This window comes from Corvus kubaryi, unplaced genomic scaffold, assembly GCF_017639235.1.
Source record: "Corvus kubaryi isolate FWS band 111438036 unplaced genomic scaffold, C.kubaryi_AGA036_p1.0 split3-73, whole genome shotgun sequence".
In the NCBI taxonomy this organism is placed as follows: Eukaryota; Metazoa; Chordata; class Aves; order Passeriformes; family Corvidae; genus Corvus; species Corvus kubaryi.
In genome coordinates this window covers 2,026,552-2,044,863 of record NW_024582091.1, presented here as the reverse complement: position 1 = coordinate 2,044,863, position 18,312 = coordinate 2,026,552, and the positions used below count along the sequence as shown (strand labels likewise).

The 18,312-nt window shown below is 44.1% G+C and overlaps 1 protein-coding gene and 1 long non-coding RNA gene across 2 annotated transcripts; both read right to left on the bottom strand.

Moving 5' to 3' along the window:
• Window positions 1-14,906: 14,906 nt before the first annotated feature.
• LOC121659085 lies at window positions 14,907-16,083 on the bottom strand. Its single transcript, XR_006014155.1, has 2 exons — window positions 15,929-16,083; window positions 14,907-14,964 (listed from the first exon to the last, which is right to left on the bottom strand). It is a non-coding gene; the product is annotated as an uncharacterized LOC121659085 (long non-coding RNA).
• Window positions 16,084-16,489: 406 nt separating this feature from the next.
• LOC121659034 (zinc finger and BTB domain-containing protein 12-like) lies at window positions 16,490-17,635 on the bottom strand. Its single transcript, XM_042016739.1, has one exon. The coding sequence runs from the start codon at window positions 17,618-17,620 to the stop codon at window positions 16,508-16,510; it is 1,113 nt and encodes a 370-aa protein (XP_041872673.1). The 5' UTR covers window positions 17,621-17,635; the 3' UTR covers window positions 16,490-16,507.
• Between the last annotated feature and the right edge of the window lie 677 nt (window positions 17,636-18,312).

Here is an 18,312-nt window from a genome sequence, read left to right as displayed (position 1 = left end):
CTATCCCTATGATGAAGAAATACAATTTCAAGTAAGATAGAACTATTTCTAAAAGTGAACTAAAAAAATAATCACTTCAAGCGCCCTTAAGACCATATGATGCTGCTGTACCGTCCTGTCCTGAGCATACCATGCCTTACACATACATGCCTTACACATACACATACATACACATACCATGCCAGAACAAAATCTGTGCTCTCACCAGAAGTAATCCAGACTAGGAAAAAGAAAAACAAAACTGTTACATGGATTTAAAGTAATACATAGGAAAAGAAACCACAGGTGAAATATCTTGGCTTGAAATGCAATAATAAGGGCAAGAAGGAAGGAAGAGGCTCTTCAAAATGGTACCACTTCTAGACTCCTTAAATAGGAGCTAGACTTCTAGCCTGAAAGACTGCCTGCAAGATATAATGTTCTTCCAAGGCTGAGATTCAGTTACATAAAAAACAAAAGGCAGAGCAGACATTACTTTCAAAAATTTCATGTTTCAAAGTCCTTAGTGAGATAGAAATATTTTTCTGTTGTTCTCAGATTGTGAAACAATGAATATGCACTGCAAATACAAACATATTAATTGGTAATGGGGAAGACTTTCATAACAGTCTACTCAGAGTTTTGGCCAGAGTAATACCTAAGAAAAAGGACTAAAATAAGAAACCTATTTTTTTATCTAGTACAAAAATTGTTCAGCTCAACCTGGTAAAAAATTCGTCCTTCCCTTCCCTGCCCTACATTGTCCTGCCCTTACCTCCTCTCCTTCCCTCTTCCCTTCCCCCCTCATTCCTTAACACCTCTTCCCACTTTCTTCTAACCACCTTTCTGCCTGACATATTCTTTGAAACTAATCATTATTAACAGAAGGCACCCATTAAAAGGGGATACTCTTTGCAGGGTATAATAACTCTTACCATTCAAGGTAAAAAGCTATTATTTTTTCAGTCAACAAACAGAGAAATTTTAATGTATTTAAAAGAGATTATTTTAAAAAATTAGAAACAATGAAATTTCATTTAAAAATACAGAAATATTTAATTTTTATAATTTTTTCTATAGATGCAATGGAAAATAATAAAAATGTTGCAATAAATGTGCAATTAAATACTTCAAAATATTTATGATGTTTGCTATATAGCATTTTGGTTTACAATAAGTGTAAATAGATAATGACAAAATTAAATTCTATATAAAATTAATTGTCTTGAAAGTATATAATGGCACAGTTCTGAACAAATCAAAATCCAAATTATATGTTCTGACAATTATTCTGTGAAAGATGCTGTAAAAATAAGCATTTCATAGCATTTTTGAGAAGAAAACACTTCTGTAAAAATTTTCATCCAGGATTGTGCCTTTCTGTATCAGCTAAAGGAACTGATAATAACAATATTTTTCTACTGTGATATAGCTACTCCTATTTAATCTTAATTTAATTTATAGTCACAATCAAAATTTGATAGAATTTACATGGTTTTTTGAGGGACTAAAGAACAGTATTTTGCATGAAGCTAGCATTTTTACTAACTTCCTGGGAACATTTGTATGATTTAAGTTATGGCTTTGTTTAGGTGAATTGCAGAATTCCATCTAAAAACATTTTTATTTCTTGAATCTAACAAAAGTAGATAAAATTCATACTCTACTTGGTCCATAGCCACAAGAAATTATGCATCAGCAAAAATCAGAGTATAATCACAGGCAGCAGCTGAAAGGGCACCATTGCAAATAGGTTATGTTTCAATATAAAAGCTATTGAAGTTTACTGTTGTGATTAACTGAAACTAACTTGTCTTCTGTACAGCAGCCTTCAAAATTTCTGAAACTATCTTCAGTTTTCCGTTACACTACTGTCCTTTCATTACTTTTGATAAGTCTTTTTGAGGTTATTATAAATCTCCTTTTTTCAAATTGTCTTTATCCAAATTATAAATTTTCAGTTACAGATACTACATTTTGTAGACAGCAAGATTAAACTCATATATGGAATTTTATAAAAAAAGTTGCGTTTTTCCATCATGTTCTTCAATTTTTTTTTACTTCTGTTTTCAGTTGAGAACAGCAGAACAAAAGCTATTAATTTTCATTGACCTATCTTAAGTAATATAAATTTCCTCAGATTTCTCTTTGGTCCCTGGGCAACTATGGCAGTAGCAAAAAACCTAAAAGAAGATAGCTAGAACATATATTTTCTTTCAGAATATCTGGTGTCACCTATTTTAAAACAGATTTAATGAGCTGATACAATTAGCATTCTTTCTTGTCATCCTCAGGATAATGTAATTACATAACTACCTCACAAAGTTAATGGGCGACCTGTAACATTACTGAAAGTAGTCAGGTCCTTTAGGTAAATATATTGGAGTCTGCAGATCAAAAAACATAAGTACTAAAGTCAACACTCACTTGAATGAACTGTGCATTTTGGAAGATTATTTGCTACATAAAAAAAAAAGAAAAAAGCTACTGTGGGGCTTTCACTGAGTAATAAGGTTATTTGGGCTGGCAAGCATGCAACCATGTAGTTAAAATTAAAGGGCATTGAGACTGATTTTATAGTCTTTGTTTCAGAAATGTTTTTCTTGAACTGATTCTCTGACAATATTTAGCCACTCAGGAATGAAGGAAAGTATCACCATTTTTCTGTTTTATTTGGCAAATGCATACTACATGCTCAATGGCCAGTCCTTGAAAGTCCAGCCTACAGATGTCAGCCAAGACATCTGTAAATCAAAGGCAAGAAGAGAATCAGTTCTCCAAGGCATAGTTTCCTTTGTACTATGGGTTGGTTAAAGTTGAAATGTGAGCTCCCTTGTCTTTGGCTTCATTTGAAGTTTGAGCCCTTCTGCCTTGTCAGTTCCTACTCACTTACTGCTGTGTGCCACCTCTGCCCTGGGAAGATTTGTTTCATGCTGCTGTCCAGGTTATCTCTTTTGCAGATTATATAGGTATACAACTTTCAGACTTTTATGACAATCTGACTATATATTTACATTATTCACTGAATTCTTAAGTTCTGTCTTGAATCCATATCAAAAGTGTTTATTTCATTGATATGTTTTCCACATAGTATTTGGGATGGTACAGACTGACTACTTTACTTCTGTAACATTTTTCTGTGACATTTATGTCATATATTCTCAGCTGCTTTAACTTTGTGTTTATACCTTATGTTTTTATGACCCACGCTATTCCTTTATAGGAGTAAATACATTGCAAAATCTCATCTTCCACGTCCTTACATGACCTTTTAGAGAATAAGATAGAATTGATAAGGATCAAGTGCAAAGTATTTTATTTAGATTGCAGTGGTCAATTGAATGAACATATGATGGGAAACAATGGGGTAGGGAGCTCTTGTTCTGATATTGACCTTAAGCAAATAGACCACAAGCTGAACAGGAGCTACCAATGTCATGCCCTGTGCAAAAGGCAAATATCATTTTGACATATTTAAATACCAGTTTAACTCACATGAAATGTGAATAATCCATCAATGATTTTCAACATTATTGAGGTTTTAGCTAGCATATGGTGGTCAGTTTGGGTTATTGTGGTTAAGAAAGATGTGTACCAGTGGGATTCTGAAGACAGCTGTGAGAATGATCAGGCATAAAAAGGAATGACCTAAGAGAAAAACAACCCTCGAAATTTTTTGTCAATAAATTGAACTTAAATTTTTTTTCCAGAGATGGCATTATAATAGTCTTCACACAATGAACAGCACCAAATATTTAGATCACGGTATGAAAGTTCAGGTACAATTATTAATAACCTCTGTAAAGCTGAGTTTTCAGAAGCACTGAATTACCAGGAAAGACTGAAATCTGAACATCTTTAAGGTCAGGTTAGACAGCTGTCTCTTTAGACTGAGCCTGCCTTGGTATGAAATAGATAGACTGAACAACTTTGCAGGGTCGTTCTTTTCTGCCATGACTTTATTAGTATGAACACCTTTTGAAGATTTAACTTGAATTGTGAATTGATGGGGTATTTTTTATCCCATGCTAAGAGCAGAGCATAAACTTTTACCAAGAAAAAGGGAAACACAGGTCTTGTGTTTGAAAGGTTAAACATTTGGGACTTTAGAATTTTCTGATTAGTTCACAATCAAATGAGTGTATATGTGTCTCTATTATCATACAGATGACTTCTTTTAATGGTGTTTCCTTTGTTAAACAGCTCTTATTCTCAGGCAATGGGTAGCTATCGTTATATACAAAAATGTGTGTTATCAATATAGTCTGCTACATACTTAGCAAGGTCCTGCATCAATCAGGATATGTAAATATAATCAACATAAAAACGCCTCTCCAAATTAGTTTTTTATCTTTCCTAATGTTACCAGTATATTTAGAAGATATTACATTGAATGTTGGGTGATTAAACAACAGACAGGCTGTGTATAGTCTTAAGGCAGTTATAACTTTTTAAAAGACAACAGGTTTTCCTCTGTTCCCCAACAGACATTTGGTTACATTAAGGGATATTTTCCTGTCCATTTCCTGTCTTGATCACTTTCTGTTCGGTCTCTGGTGCTGCTAAGAAAAGTTTAAAAAATTATATGGAAGGAAGATGTATTTTTCTTGCAATCTGAGCGGATTGCTAAATCACTTCAAAATGATATTTTCTGGCCAGAGAATTAATCTAACAAACTGATTTCTAAAAGCTAAAGCAGAGAGCCATAAAGATTAAATGGAAGGATTTATGCAGTTTTAATATGCAAGCTGTTGTCACACATACACACACTTGCACACACATACACAAAGTTTTGTTCTATCGAAACTTGTGTACGCGCATATTTGTATGTATACACATAAAGTTCAGCTATTGTATCTCAGGATATATAATTTCCTAAAACTTCCATTAATAGGAAGCCATCAAGCTGTTTGGTACTTTCCCTTCAATATATTTTTTTTTGCTGGAGCTGCTCCACTGAAAGAATTTCTTTCATGCACTTTAATAAAAGCATAGACTTTCATGCAGCTGTTAAAATCTGAATCATTATTGCTGTTATTATGAAGACAATAGCCCCTTGCATACAAATCTGTTCTCTTCCAAATGCTTTACTTAAATGAATCAAAATGAAACTCATTTAAATGAAATATATATACATGTCTAATATAAACTTATTTGTATTATGCTATCATTTATTTCTGTTTAAGCTTGAACCCTCAGAATGTGTTTATGCCACTGATACTATATTAAAGATAAACATATAACCACAATAGGGGCATTTTACTGATGTATCACACAATTTCATCACTAGAAAGTAATTTTGGTGATAAAATTATTAGAGCAACATGACAATGACAATGCATTATTTACCATAAATAGGTTGCAGTTCTTCCCAAATTATAATAAAGCACACTTTTCTATGCGTGTGGCTTAAAAAGAGCTATTCATTAAAAAAAAAAAAAATAAAAAAATAAAATCTATATGAAGACGAGTTCTATATGCTTCAAACATCTCAATCTGTGGTCTGAGAAAATATTTGAACTCTTTGTCACAAGTACAGACTATTCTGTTTAAACAAAATTACTTCAGGATTTTCAGGTGTTCCCTGTCCTAACTGCAGTGAAATGTGAGTTATGAAGATTGAAAAAGTCTAACACTTCTGATAACTCAGATCAATATTTCTACATAGTGAATACATTGGGAATAGTTGTGGCGCAAGGGTTCCCCAAAGCATAATGGCATCTTGGGTCAACTCTGACCTACGCGGAGAGCTTTGAAATAGCAATTGAAATATTTTGCAAGAACAACTAGCACAAAAAAGGGGGGTAGAGGGAAGTTAGGGCTTGATTTTGGTGGGTTTTTTTCATTATTATTTCTAATCCAGACACTCTCCAAAAGAAAGTGGACTACAGTTTTCAAATTCATTGTGTTTATGTGCCAAGGTGGTGTCACAAGGGGGCCTGCGGGGGCTCTGTGAGGGGAGGCCGGGCTGCCCCAGCCAGACGCAGCCAGTTCCAGCCGGATCCAACCGTCCACCGCAGGGCGCGGCTGAGCCCACAGCTGGGGCGGGGGCACCTCGGGGGAAACGTATGTAAGGGCAAAAAATGCTGCCTGGCAGAGGAGAGTGAGGAAAAAAGAAAGTGAGAAAAACATCTTTGCTGACACAGAGGTGTGAGATGAAAGAGGAGAGGTGTTGTAGGTGTGGGAGCACAGGTTCCCCTGCAGGTTATGGAGGAGGTCTTGGGGTGACTTTATGATGTTGTATCCCATATCGCTTCTCTATGCCCAGAATTTTTTGCCTTTTCTGTGCCTTTAAACTGAGCCTGAGAGGGGGGAGAGGGAAAAAACCCAGAGAACTTTCAAAGCAGTGTTTCAAGGACACACAGATATACACAGAGACTCCTCTTACTTCTACCAGCAGCGGCAGGAGCCGGAGGAAGCAGCCGGCTTTTTTTTTCCAGCCAGCTTTCGGCCAGTTTTTTCAGCTCTTTTTCCTCTGGAGAGTTGAACTTTTGTTTTCCTGGGACTTCATTTTTTCCCTTCTTTTTTTGGACTATTTCAACATCAGAACACATCGGGACTTTTTCCACCAAGGTGGAGGCCCTGGAGGTGGGCCCACCTCGTCCCAGCTCCGAGGAGGAGGAGAAAGGCTACCTATGGAAGGACTCTGAAATTTTCCCAGGTCCTTCTCTCCACAGTGAGAGGTTTCATTATTTAGCATTGTTATCCTTTTTCTGTGTGTTTGTTAAATAAATAGTTTTTATCTCTTTCACTTTCCTTCGAGGAATTTTTTTTTTTTCCCCCCGATCCTGGTGGGGGAGGGATGGTTGTAACCTGCCTTCTCTCAGAGGATATATTTCCAAATTTGCCCAAAACTGGTACAGAAGTATAAGCAGTGATTCTGTCACTTGAGACAGAGCTGTCAGTTGAGACAAAGATTTCTGCTCTAAACTATATACATTCAAAACTCCTTAGTTTACAAGCAGCTACAAATTGTGAGGACGTGTTTTCCAGTCACTTCTGCTGCATTTCTACATGTATTGCTTCAGCTGCTACTTTGAAGCCACCCTTATTTACACCACTATAAATGAGAAGAAAAATGGGCTGCATTGATTGCTTGGAAAATTTATCATGAAATATTAAGATTGCCTACAGGGGTGCAGGCAGAAATGATGCTACAATAAACATAAAAGAAGATGAAAAAAATGGATCTAAAAACCTGCACTTATGCAAAATGAAAGCCTAGTTCTAGACTAAGTTCAAGTAAACTCCCTTGACTCTACCCATGGCATGGAGTACTTCTGGTATCCCAGCATGGGGGGAGCACACCATGATCCAGCTGAGCACACCCATTTCCACTATATATTGTGGATATTTGCATTTAAGAGATCATTTTTGCTGGTATGGATGAAACAGCAATGAAAACAATATTGTATGATCGTGGGATGGAGGGTTTTGCCTGTTCATAAATGCATACAATGGAAATAATGCTTCTGAATAAAATCAGAATGTTAAATGAACTGTTTAGTCATCTCAGTGTTTCCATTTGGAATGCTGAATAAAGAGTCCTATTTCTAATCCAAGACAGTTTTTATTAGCTCTCAGTGCATTTAGCACAAACACGGACCAGTTCTGGAATCAGCCAGGGTACAACTTGAATAAGAGAGAAGTTATTTTCTGCATAAACACTAGATTTATTAAGGCCTATTTTTTTCTCTCATGAAAGACTAGTTGCAACTAGTTTGAGGAAGCCATCAGAACAGTTTTATACATTCTCGGGATCTTTGAGAAATGAAGATGGATTGGCAGCACTGCACAAACAGTGCTGCTTCCAGAGCTGGTACATCTTCCACAGAATTCCAGGGAGCTCTGGAACATCCTTCTGCAGAACTGATCTAAAATTGGGCTCATACCATGTGCAAGGTCTAGCTTGATAATCCAGGCTAAAGGTGGACAAGTTCCCAGCTTTCTAAAATGAAGATTGCTTTTACTTTATTGTCCATCTCATCCCTCTAAGGACACTCCTGACACTCGAAGGGTGACTGCTGGGTGCTCTGCACCAATGGTTTTGTTAATTACCCCACTAATTGACTTGCTTCTGTTACACCACGTGACTCACCATCAGACACAGTGAGAGACAGAGAAGCGGGTGATGTATCTAACTCCACTCATCTTCATGCTCCTCAATAAAAAATCATTTTTCTGTTGATCCCTCTCTGGGGGCCTGTTTAATGTTTCACACAGTACAGGAAAACTGCAACAGCAGGTCTTACTGCAGAGCCAACATCCACTGTGACCTTGTGCTTACGACACAGCTTCGGAAGGGTAAACTTCACTTCCTCCAGGAGCTGCAGCAGCTTCCTGCACTTGGATGTTTTATTGGTTTTACGTTTCTTAAAGGCACATTGAATTCTACACAATTTTCTGCTGTTCTGTGAGAAAAAAAATTGAAAAAATTATTTATATATTTAATTATTTAGATATTTTTCCTGACTTTTTATTAGCTGAACCAAAACTATGAAATATTTGCCAAAACTATGAAATATTTGCATATATTTTTCCCAACACTTGTGAATTAATTTGGTTTGGTCATTAAATATCTCAGTTGGTTGGTGTATGCTTATTCAGTGAGGGTTCCTGAGAAGATTTTCTACGGAAATTTATTAGTCTGGGTACATTTGGAAATTGAATGTGAAGTTTATTCTCTCAGGACTGAGAGAGTTTGTGTTTACCTTTGTACAGGTAATCCTACTGACTGCCTCTTTTTCTGGTTTATCAGATGTACTTGACTCTGGCCAGTTGCTGGATTTTGGAACAAGAATTCATTTTTATTGAGTTTTAAATACCTTATCAGTTAAGAAATCTTTGAATGTGTAGGCACATCCGTATGCCTCTGTACATGGTCACCAGTGGGGCTGACATAAAGGGAAAAGGCAGGAGAAATTACTGTGCTGTAAATCTACCATCAGTTAAATTTGAATCTTTTTGAACTGTTAAGCTGAAATGGTGCCAGAGCGAATTGTTGTGTTGCTGGAACTAAGTAAATGCATATTACAAAGTAAATGAAAATGTGTAAGGAATGCTGCCCGTTTGTAAGTGCATTAATTTAACACAACTGTAGGTGGTACTCAATGTCATGATTGAATGCAAAAAATTGTGCCTGATGGAAACATCTGGGTTTAAATCTTGATGCCAGTAAATTCTTCCCCCACTGGTAAAAAAGATTGTAAAGTCACATTTTTTTGGGGTTATGTGATTCCTAGGAATTTTCTAGAGAGTGCTCCAGTTCTTCTCCTAAACCCATAGCTCAGGGTCATTGCCTGGCAATGGCCATTTTGGGATCCAGCACAGAGGGGCAAGGCGCCCTGTGCTGAGTTTGCATCTGGCAGGTGGGGGAGAGTTAACCTCCATTCAGGGACTTATGCACTAAGTTGACATCGTCCTTCATAGATGGAATATGTGATTCACAGCCCAAGAATTCCTGCTTTCTTTGTAGGTAGGAATTGTCTTCAGACGCAAGGAATACGGAATTGAAGAGGCAGGAATGTGGGGCTCAGGGAGGTAGCAATAAAGGGTAATAAAAGAGTGGGATCTTAGTGTAGAGAAATGAGGGGCTCTGAGGATAGAAAGGGGTGCCGTTCTCAGCCCCATGAAAATTTTAGAATGTGACTCAAAAAGTTGGGAAGTAAATACCTCTGCACCTAACCAGTGCTTTTCTGGCTGTAACAACTTTCTTGTTGTAAACTGGTTTGGCTCATTCTTGGTTACCTGGCAAAAATTCCTCCCCCTACCCAAGCAGGGTCTGTGTTCTCAGTTTGCTCCCTACAGAGCAAGCTGTGAATAGTGTCCACTGCTCTCTGCCTTGTGTGCAGTCCTTCCTGTGGAGCTTTGCCAAAGCCTCGTGCTCTGCATTTCCCAGGCCAGCAGAGGCTACCACTCCAGAGGGAGAGCTGCTCTACGTGTGGCAGGAGACCTGAGCACCTGAGACATGCCAGGGCTCAGGAAGGCACCAGAAATGACCAAGTTAACGAGCTGTACATGGAAGGGCGAATGAGTGTTCTTTCACTGAATTATGAGCAAAGAAGGAAGGATGGGATGGCGATGTTCTTCTGGAATTTTATTCTGAACGTGAGAAAATGCAGAGTAGTAATCCTTGTCAAAGATATTGCTTGGTTATTTCCAGTAAAAACATCTGAACAGTTTGTGAGCACTGGGACAGTCAGTGGTTGTTACTCAGAATAAACTCCCACTGTAGCCACTCATATTTAGACAGCTTAGCCTTAGTCTCTGCTCAGGCCACATTTCAGTTGGCTTCAGCAGTCCTTTAGTCCAGGGTGCTCTGTCCCTAGACCAGATTACCAGCAGGTAGAGTTGTGTCAGGATAACTGCAGCACCTGGTGCCAGCACAGCATGATTTTAGGTCACACCTGTGCGAGGTGCTTGGCTTTACTCAGCTGTAATCATGGCTGGGATACAAATTCAAACAAGCCATGGGGGTATGTCTACACTAAATCAGAGCAGGAGTGCAACATGTACAGGCTTGGGTGAGCTGCTTTGAAACAACAGCAGCGATGGAATAGCAGCATCAGCTTTCCAAAGATTGTCTGAGCACACTGGAAGCTTGGGGCAGGTGTGCCAGTGACAGGTTGTATTGAATTTCAGGCCTCTGTCCCACTGCTGTCACTAACTGCAGCTATAATGGTGCCTCTGACTGCAGTTCAGAAGTTCTATAAAGCTGCTCAGTTGCCCTGTTATAGAAAATATGCCATTGGCTGGAAAAAACCCAAATAATGTAAAGGCAACTTGTCTTTGCTCCGTTGCCAAGAGTGTGATCTGAGGCTCAAACCCACAGGAAGCACTCATGCAGTTTCCTGCTCTCTAGAGGGCACGTGTGACATCTTTTCAGGTCAGAAACTAGGTACAGGCTCTCACCATGACCTCAGTGTAGGAGCTACATATCAGGTAGTTTTTTTAGTGTTGCTCTGGTTTGAAATTAGAACAAACGAAGGAAGCACTTTGCTCTTTCTAGTGAAATGCTTATATGTCAAAAGAGGCATGTGGCTTTAAAACTGTTTCCCTTGCTTGTCTCAGATGAAAAGAACATGCCCTGGATTTGGAGTTCAACCAATTTCTTAATTAAAGACAGTTTTATGGTCAGCTTGGTGTTGCGGTGGCCCAGCCCCCTTTGGGGCTGTGGCAATCAAATACAGCTGAGGCCATCCCCTGGGTGGATTTCCCCGCCCAAGGTAGCTGATCCGAGGGTGGATCCATGAGCAGCACTGAAGTTTAAGTTGCATCCCCCTGGGTGGCACCTTGGCCCAAGCCGCCTTCCCCGCTTCTGGAAAATTCTCTGTTACTTAGTTATCTATTGGCTCCCAGTTGTAATTCCCGCCTCCCTGTTTCCCCATTGATTAAAGTTAAGCTGTATCCTCCCCTTTGCTGGTACCGTATTGGTCGCTTTCCTTTTCCCCACCTTGATCCACCCCCAATAAAACTGTGCGCAAAACCCTTCTTGAGGCTCTTCTGGTCCATGGACCCTCCTGCTAATAAACCCTGCTGGAACCCACAGCAGAAGCCCCTCTCTTTTCCTTTGCCTCCAGGGGACGCAAGCCCAAACCGTCGGCTCCCTGACGTGCCTCCTCTGTAGAGGAGCCAGCACGAATGACCAGCTTACGTCATTACCCGCACCGAAGACATCTCTAAAGGGCGTTGCAGAAGAGACGCTGCATTCCCTCTGACCGAGGGCACACCAGAGCTCGAGCCAATGAGCCAGCACTGCATCAGCTTGGAACCTTGTCTATTCCAATTTCAGTTGTTTCAGTTCACAAATAAGTATTTTCCAATGAAAGTTTTAAGAAGAAAAAGATTTTCACAAGATAAACATGAATTTCTGCTAGGGAACAACTAGTCCTGATAAGGGACTGGACAGCAGTTTTGTATGTAGTTTTACCGGTTTCAATCCAATAGGCAGTTACTGCCTAAATGGCAGTCTTAATTGAACAGCTCTTTTGGAGCCTACAGAATGAGACAGTTCGACTCATTTCTCTTTCTAGAGGCTAAAGGTGTCTGTATTATAAATTCAGCTTTCTAAATCTAGCTCTAGACTGAAAAAAATCAGAGAATTCAGAAAGAACTAAGAAGAGTACTGAAGTATTTGAAAGGAGACATTCACAAAGATGTATTTATTTTTATTTTATACCCCAAACCAGACCAGATCTGATTTAGGACCCCTCACTGTTGGATACGATACACAATACGAATCAATATTGGGATCTGAAGTCAGACATTCAGTGAGCAATGAAAAACATACGTAACAGTTCAAAAAATTGCCCGGCATTTTATTAGACTTTTTTTGCTTACACAGTTATAAAAATATTTTTCTAAATATTTTCTAAAATAGATGTATTCAACGAACTCAAAGTAACTGATTTTCTGCAGCAGGTCAGGTTATGCAGTATGTCCCTGTGACCTGTCAATATGCTTTGAAACATATAGAAGAGGTTCCTCTCACTGCACATCTCTGTGATGGGAGGTATTACACCTTGTGCTATGCCAAGAATGAGTAGAAGGTCCTCACACACCTTTCTCCAGTGCTCCAGCAGGACTGGGAAATGAAGGCAGTTGTAGCTGACAGGGAAGTCAGGCTCTGCCCTGCTGTTTGTGTGTGCTAATCCATATCAGTGCACAATGAGTTAAGCTTTAGTCAGTCCCTTGGCTGGCAGCTATGCTGGATAGATGGTTTATTTCTGCACCTGCAGTGTGTGACCTTCCATATCAGCTTCCATAACAGCTGAGTGACACTCAGCTGTTGCATCTAAGAGGGCAGCAGCGTGGTGTCTGCAGTGAACAGCACATTTACAGGCTCTGGAATAAGATATCACAGGAAAAGAGGCTTCTGCTAATTAGTCTGTTTGCAAGGTTATTCTCCATCTTATTGGTGGTAAAAACGAGAGCTGGCCGAGGTGGCTTGGTGAATGTGGACTTTCTCTTTAGGAACTGGTCAGCTTCAGGGAATGCTGTGTGCAGTCACCCCGTCAGCCAAGGGCAGCACATGAACAGAGATTGCCCGGTCTGGGAAAATACAAATGCTTCAGATGTTACAAATTAGTAAAATAGAAATTGATTCAATAAGGTTCAGAGCTGAGTATCTTTAGGTTTGGAGACTCAATGACAAAAGCTTATTTGCCAGTACTTCAGGACTAACTACAAACTCCCACAGCCATTTGACAGTAATATATTAGACATATAAAACAAATTTTTGAGGAAAACACTCTAAAAACACTGTGGGGATGGAACCCAAAATCTCAAAGCAAGGTGAAACAAGGTAAAACTGGCTCCACCAGGAAAAGCAAGCTGCTTAAATGACTGCTACTCCTGTCACATTAAAACCTGGGGGAGGCCAGAGGGGCAGGGGGCATGGGGGTGAGGCTGGGACCTCCCCAGCGCCCACCCTGCCCCGGGGAGTCTGGCAGGGTCTTGGCGGTGTGGCCTGGAAGGGGGGGAAAATATGAGACACCCCCCCCCAAAAAAAGCTCAGAACCCCCCCCAGAACTCCTTAAAATCCAAAATCGACCCCCAGACCCTCTCCCAAATGCGTGAGACCCCCATAGACCCCCCCCAGGACCCCCTTGAGTTCCCCAAAAGCCCCCCAAGGCCCCCCCGAGACTCCCCCCAAAGGCATGAGACCCCCCAGGCCCCCCCAATGCATCCAGATCCCTCTCAACCACCCCCAAGAACCCCCCAAGACCGCCTTGAGCCTCCCCAGGACCCCCAGACCCCCCCCAAAATGCCCCCACCCCCCCTCACCTGGCAGCCCCTAGGTGCTGCTGCCGCCGGGAGGGGTCCCCTGCACCCCCTCCCCATCGCCGGGGTTGCCCCCCCCAGGAGGACCCCCCTGTGCTCCTCATCCAGGGGCTCCCCACCACCCGTAGTGGGTGGTCCTGCTAGGAGGGGGGGATCACAGGGGGAGAGGTTGCCCGGGGGGAGCCCTGGAGGGAGGAAAAGGGGTCGGGGGGGTTTGAGGGCTGGGGGGGGGGGGGGGGCGGGGGGGGCGAGGGGGGGGGGTCGGGGGTATCCGGAAGGGGATCCGAGGGGGGGACCAAGGGGGGGGGGGGGCCACGCACCACCTCACCCCCCACCTCCACCACAAGGGTCGCAACGGGGAGGTGAGAGCGTGGTGTGAGGGGAGAGCCCTTCCTGCCAGAGGATCCCGCCCTTCCCCCCACCACACAAAGCCCCCCTCGCTCCCCATGCCCCTCAGGACCTCCCAAAAACCCCTCAAAAAACCCCAAAATCACCTAAAAACTGTCCTATTTTCCCCCTCAGACCTCGCCGCCTCCATCGCTCCTGAGCACGCCGCGCACAGTGACTTCACGATGCAGCCCAAAAGAGGGTGTGGCCACAACTTCTATGATCAAAGCTCCGCCCACCGCCCTGCTTTGTCCTCCCCGCTTGGCTCTGCCCACTCCCCAAGCCCTGCCCACACCACCAAAGCCCAGCCCCCTCCATGTTTAGGCCATGCCCACACCAATTTTTAGAGGGGGTCCAGTGGGAGTCACCCCATTGTCCACCAAGGGCCTGGGATCCCCAAACCCATCGTGAGAGGGAGGGTGGGGGTCCAGGTTTTGGGGGGGGTGCAGGGAACACCCCCTCCCCCCCTCGCCCATCCATTATCAGAGTATTTAAATTCATATTCTGGGACAGAGCCAGAATTCTTTGTTCCTGTGTTTTTTGCCCGAAATCCCTAGAATTCAAAAATTATCACCATTCTAGAGGAAAGGGGGGGAGAGGGAGGTTGGCTTTTTCCACCTGGAATTTAAACCAGGACCCCCAAATCTGTCACCCAGATGTCTGGGGGGGCACATCAGGTGTTTGAGGCAGGGGTCTCCTCTCCTTCAGGGGGGGACTCAGGTGGCCAGGGACTGCTCCCCACCACTTTGGGGTCATCCCCCATCACTTTGGGGTTGTTCCCCATCGTTTTGGGGTCATTCCTTGACACTGTTGGGGCTGCCCAAGGCAGCACAGCATCCAGCTGCAGACCTCCTTGGCTTCTGCTGCTGCAGGCAAGGGTCAGCTGCAGCAAGCAGGGAAAGCTGTCAGCTGCAACAGGCAGAAGTTAGCTGCAGCTTGCAGGGAAAGCTAGCTGGCTCCTTTGCAAGGAGTGAGCCCCAGATAAAGGTGGTGTAAAAGTGTTGGCAGAGGCAAAGGATGAGAGAGGGGTCTCTGTGTAGCTTCCAGCTGGTTTATTGCCAGGGGAAGATCCAGGGACAAAGACCAGGAAAAAGGGGAAAGCGCAACATTTTATACGGGGGTGGAACAAAGGGAAACAACCAATGGGGATCTGCTACAGCGGGGATTACTGTAACACGCATATATCAAACCAGGAGTCCCGTGGAAAGGAAATATATATGGACAGATTCTTGGTAGATGTTTCAGAGATGTTTATTTCTCCAGCTGCATGGCCGGGGCTCTGCTCAGGAACTCCTCCAGTCACGGGACCCGAGGGTCCTTCCCACACAGGGGAACACAAACCAACCAATTGGGAATGAGGCTGACCAGGGGCAGGGAAACCCCGTGCCTGCCTTCAGGGCGCCTCTCCCAGGGCTACATGGCAGGGGGAGGAGACGCCAACAGGGATCGACTGAGGAGGAGGAGATAACAGGGGAATAACCAATGGGGATAACTTAGGGGAGAAGATTACATGAGTAGACCAATGGGGCATCGAAGAAGGGAGAACTTTCCAGAACTAATACATAACCAACTAGGGGAAATACATAAACATGAACTTGTACATAAAACTGGGTGGAGAACTCCTGAACCAATGAACTTAAAACATGAAAACTAAGAACCACTAGGAACATGGGAACTCGCTCTAACCATGGAGTGAGAATCAGAACTTTGTGTTCTGGAGGCCTGTCTACCAGTCTTCTGAAGGATCTGCTGCAGTGGCCACTGCCACCTGCCCTGCAACAGTTCCCCATCGTTTTGGGGTTGTTCCCCATTGTTTTGGGGTTGTTCCCCATCACTTTGGGATCGTTCCCCATAGTGTTGGGGTCATTCCCCATTGTTTTGGGGTGGTTCCCCACCACTTTGGGGTCATTTTCTGTCATTTTGGGGTCATTCCCCTTCCCTCCAGGAAGGATTTGGGTCCCTCCAAGAGGGGTTCAGGTGTCCAGGAATAATTCTCAGTCAGTTTGGGGGGGGGGGGGGGGGCAGGGGGATCAGGGGTCACTCCTCTTCATCCAAGACGGACTCGAGTGTCCAGTGGTCACTCCCCACCGCTCTGGGGGAAGTCACTCCCCCTCACTTTGAGGTCGTTCCCCATCATTCTGGGAGTCACCCCCTCCATGTCAGGGAGGGATTCAGACGTCTAATGGTCACTCCCCACCACTCCAGAGGGGTCACTCCCCACCCAGCCATCCAGGGGCCTCCCCCTCCTAGTCTGGGAGAGGACCCAGCTCCTCAGGGCTCATCCCCCCTGACCCCGGGGGTCCCCCCTGGGCTGCGCTGGGGCCCCTCCCAAGGGGGTCAGCGCAGCAGGATCCTCCCCTCAGCCGCCCTGGTCTCCAGCATGTTCTGGGCCGTGGTCTTGCCATGCTGTTACTTGAGGTGGCGGCGGATGGCTGGCTTTGTGGGTGAAGCGCATGTCACAGTAGGAGCAGCGGTAGGGCCGCGCGCCACTGTGCAGGTTCAGGTGGTTGTGCAGCATGGATTTCTGCATGAATGTCTTGCTGTAAATGCCGCAGCCGTGCGACTTCACGCTGCGGTGCACGTTCATGTGTTGGTTCCAGTTGCTGCTGTAGTTGAACTGCTTCCCGCAGTGCAGGCACATGAACACGAAGTGCAGGGCGCGCATGTGGAACACCAGCTTCTCCACGCCCTGGAACGCCTCCCTGCACTTCCTGCAGCGCAATGACGCCGATGGGGTGCTCACCACCAGTCCCGTGCCTGCCACAGCCACCCCCAAGGAGCTCACGGTGCCCACGCTGCCCACCGGCTCCTCGCCACTGCCACCAGGGAAGATGAGCAGCCCCTCGCCCTCACCATCCTTGGCCAGGCTGTAGCAGGCCTTGCCTACCCCCAGCTGGGGGGAACACGGGGGGTCCTGCGCTGCCATCCCAGCCGTCCCCGCCACGGCCGCCGCCGCCGCCACTCCTCCTCCTTGCACCACTCTGGCTGCCTTGGCTGTGGCCACGGCTGGCCATGCGTGCATCTCCCTGCGCCGGTGCGGGGTGGCGGCTGGCTCCACCTTGACGATGTACACATCAGGCGCCACATCCTCCTCATCGTCCTTGTCCTCGTCCTCCTCGGGCTCGGGCAGCTGTGTGGGGGCAGCTGGCGGTAGCTGGACGAAGCAGGCCAGCGCACCGTGGCAGCACACCACCATGTGCTCTATCTGCAGGTAGCTGGCCGCCGTCAGGTAGTTGACCAGGTCACGTCTGGCAAACTCCAGGGTGCCCGTGTACCAGGACAGCAGCAGGTCAGCCAGCACGGGGTTGGTGTGGGCCTGCAACATGCGCAGCTCAGCCGCGGGGTTCAGCAGGAACTGGTCGCGCAGGAAGGGCGAGAAGGCATCCAGAATGACGCGGCGGCCACGGAAGGGCAGGCTCTGTGCCACGATGGTGACATTGCAGAAATGGTCCTCGGCCTGCAGCCACGTCATGGAGCACAGCACCACTGCCTCGTGCCCCCGCAGCTGGAAATGCAGCACCTCCGCACACGACTGATTTATTAAAATACGAATATTGATCTAGTATCGATATCCAACTGAGACGGACAAAGAGTCTCTAACGGTTTAAAGTTAGAAAGTGTATGTTTATTTGGCGCCAGGCACTGCGTGGGATAGCTCCCTAAAACACCGAGCCCCAATACAAACAAATACAAAGCTTTTTATTTACAAAAATTATGAATATCCAAAATATAAATGTATATTCATAACATTAACACTTCCCATTCTCTGCTTCGTATGGAAATGAGATTAAATGTCATTAAGCATGTGTAATGTATTCTCTGAATTGAGTCAGTGGTCTCGAATTGGGTCAGTGGTCCCAGACAGATGAAGTAAGCTCATCTCCCTCATTTTGACCTTTCTCGCCTTTTTGAACTTTAACAATCTTAATTACTTTAGTGACCTCCAAATTTCCTTTTGCGTGACTTTTGGATCGGTTCTCACAGAGGGAGGAAATTGGTAATTGTCTCTGTTCCCTAGACTAACTTATCAATGTTTCTGTTCCTCATTCTAAGCACAGCTAAACAAACATACAAGTGACAGATCATCAATTATTCAGTAATCAATTACTAACATCTTGAAAACCATTTCAAGTCCAGCTCTCCTAACTATTAATTAACTTTAGC